Raw genomic sequence first — 2,822 nt, forward strand, 5'->3', positions numbered from 1 at the left:
ACTTCTACACCTTATCCTCAAAGACAGCTAGAACTAGACAAAATTTTTAGCAGGTAAACCCCCTGCATGGGGTATGAACCGAACTTCTACACCTTATCCTCAAAGAGATCTAGGACTAGGCAAAACTTTTAGTAGGAAAACGCCATACGTGGGATATGCACACCCAGTTTTAAACTCATGAATCCAAGGCTTCTCCTAGCACACATCACGCTATAGTGCACCCGGCAGCATTCTCATCGCTGATGTAGTTGGAGGCATGGACAGGATACGCAGGTGGTGGCGGCGGTGAAAATGGCAGCATTGGCTCATAATAGTTCGGGGAATGCGGTGGCATCACCGTCGGTTGAGCGTAGGTAGGTGGCGGGTAGTCGTTACTGTAATATGTATGTGGTGCGACTGGGTGATGGGCAGGAGCAGGATTGCAGTTAGGAGAGTTGACCTGACTTTCCCCAGTGGTACATTGGGCAGCTTGGGCGTTACTTTGCTGGGTAGAAGATATGATCTCTGCTATTTTGTGGATTGATTTAACTTCCTTTACCAGCTTGCGTGGATCTACTTTGCCTTCCACTGTTGCAAGCCCATTCTCTGCATCTACCGAAACAGAATAAACCCCTGCTCACATACAAAGCACACCATCCAATTAAAACCACATTTTTATGAAGTAAATGCCTAAAAACATAATTAAAATAATTACTGGAATGCCTAGCTATAATATAATAAGTATGGATTTAAGAGTTAGCCTCTGTTTAGAGGTATGTAAATGCAAATAAGAAGCCTTTAGAAAGGTTCTAATAGTGTATGTCTGATTTTTTTTTATAAAAAAAAAAATAGCATTTTTCATAAACAAATGACTCATCTCAAGATTTAGAAGGCTTTCGAAATCCATCTGGGTCTAGAACTATTACTCACTTCATTACAGAACAAAAGATAATAGATATTACTTTGCTTGATTCTTAGAATTCTTAGTTTGATTGCAGGATCAGCTGTCAGCATACATGCTTTAGCAGAAGAAATTAAAAAATGCGGCACCCAAGTTTTTAAACCTTATTTTGGTCATTATCCATTCAAAGGATCTGAACAAAGGGTCACAATAGAGTATCCTTCAAATAAATCAGCAATCTTGCGATATCTTATAATTTTGGGTGATTTATTTTGAGTGACCGCTAGCCGGCGCTCCATTCTTGACGGCTACTTGTATCAACCTATCAAAGGGACCGCACTCTATAGTCTACACTGCGCTGCAACTATGGACCAAGTTCACTTTTCTCCGTCGTTGCCTTAAGGATTAGATTCTTCAACGAATTGTTGACAACAGTCCATTAAAACTATTATAAAACAGAGACAATGAAAAATATGCCATTGCAAAACAGAGACAATGAAAAATACCATGGACTCCGGACAACAACTTGCACACTTTCTTCGGACAATGTTGACAACAGTTCAGATTCATCTTAAGAACATAACGCTGCCAAAAAAATATCATCAAAAAATAGAGACAGTGAAATATATGAAATCTACCCAGAAAGAAAGAAAAAGCAGGGGGAGAAAATACGTCAGACATAGGAGATGATTGAGCTTCGTCCATTGATGAAAATTGATGTAAGATTGGATTCACCCACGAACAGGAAATTGAAACAGAGACGGTTGCTGCTTGCTCTGCAAAGCAGAGAATGCAGTGTGAAGAAGGGTGAGGGTGAGGGTAGGGTTTGCATGGAGTGGAATGCAACGAAGCAATTGAATATTCGTAGAGGGAGGAAGGGAGGGTTGAGAAATTATTGGAAAGAAAATTTCGGGTTTCCTTTCGGGGCGCATCCTTTTTGTTTTGAGAATATTTCAGAATTCAAAATATGGAAACTAATGCAGTGTTTATTTATTTATTTATTTATTTTTATGGGAACTCCAAGTTTCTTGGAATGTTAATGGGACTTTGTTTACAAATTGGTTGCCTTATTTTCAAAAGGAAAAAAAATTTAAACTTAAAAACAGTTAGAAACAATTAAAATAAAAATAGGAATTTGAAAATTTTAGAAAAGCCAGAAAACCGAGATAGAAAAAGCAGAAAATTAAAATAAATCGTCAAAAAATGTTATTTAAATATTAAAAAATAAAGGCAGAAAATATAAAAATAAAAAATGCTGGAGTCATAAACAAAAAAATAAAAATAAAATCAAAAAGATTTATAAAACTTAAAAAAGGTAAAGAGATTTTAAAATATCATAAAATTTGAAAAATATAAAAAATTATGAAATTATAAAATTAACATAAAAATATATAAAATTAAAAAGACCAAAACTCATAATAAATTAGAAAATTCTAAAAATAAAACTATTGCGCCTAACTTAAAAAAAAAAAAAAAAAAAGGAGAGAGAGAGAGAGAAAACAATCAATTAGCAACTAAGTACGATTCAAGGCCTCAAAACTTTTCTTAGGCACGGGTACTTTTAAATTTGCAGGAATATTTTTAGTGGCCCAAAAATTAAAGTTTTGGTTGAAAGTTCGTAATTACAGAAACTTACAATTTTCAGTACCCGAAACTTTTCAAATTCATCGGTATGCCAATTTTATGTAAATGAAGTGTCATGAGTTTGTTAATAAAGATAAATTGAATATCTTTTAATTTTCACCTTCCTAGCTGCTATTATTTTTTAAAAAATATTGTATGGTTTGAGAGGGGTTTAATAAATTTGATGAAGTTATATGAATTAGTCACGTGGAGTTTAATATTGCATAATAAATTAAGTAAAGAGTTAATGTATAATAAACAAAGGTTTCGTGTTGTGATAAATAATGTTTATTTATAATTTTCATTAGAAGAGTTTTTT

General features: G+C 34.1%; 1 protein-coding gene across 1 annotated transcript; it reads right to left on the reverse strand.

The window, feature by feature from the left end:
• Positions 1–205: 205 nt before the first annotated feature.
• LOC131156041 (heavy metal-associated isoprenylated plant protein 42-like) lies at positions 206–1,585 on the reverse strand. Its single transcript, XM_058109492.1, has 3 exons — positions 1,553–1,585; positions 1,387–1,465; positions 206–612 (listed from the first exon to the last, which is right to left on the reverse strand). Exons 1-3 carry the CDS (start codon positions 1,583–1,585, stop codon positions 206–208), a joined length of 519 nt encoding a protein of 172 aa, XP_057965475.1.
• Positions 1,586–2,822: the final 1,237 nt, after the last annotated feature.

Source organism: Malania oleifera, chromosome 5 (assembly GCF_029873635.1).
Source record: "Malania oleifera isolate guangnan ecotype guangnan chromosome 5, ASM2987363v1, whole genome shotgun sequence".
NCBI classification, from domain to species: Eukaryota; Viridiplantae; Streptophyta; class Magnoliopsida; order Santalales; family Ximeniaceae; genus Malania; species Malania oleifera.

Excerpts from the sequence above, each read along its gene's own strand:
- LOC131156041 (XM_058109492.1), bottom strand. The coding sequence starts at position 1,585 with ATGGACGAAGCTCAATCATCTCCTATGTCTGAC. Across the intron at positions 1,466-1,552 it reads AATCATCTCCTATGTCTGAC|CGTTATGTTCTTAAGATGAA; the intron begins GTATTTTCTCCC and ends TTTTTTTGGCAG. Across the intron at positions 613-1,386 it reads GTTGTTGTCCGGAGTCCATG|GGGTTTATTCTGTTTCGGTA; the intron begins GTATTTTTCATT and ends GTATGTGAGCAG.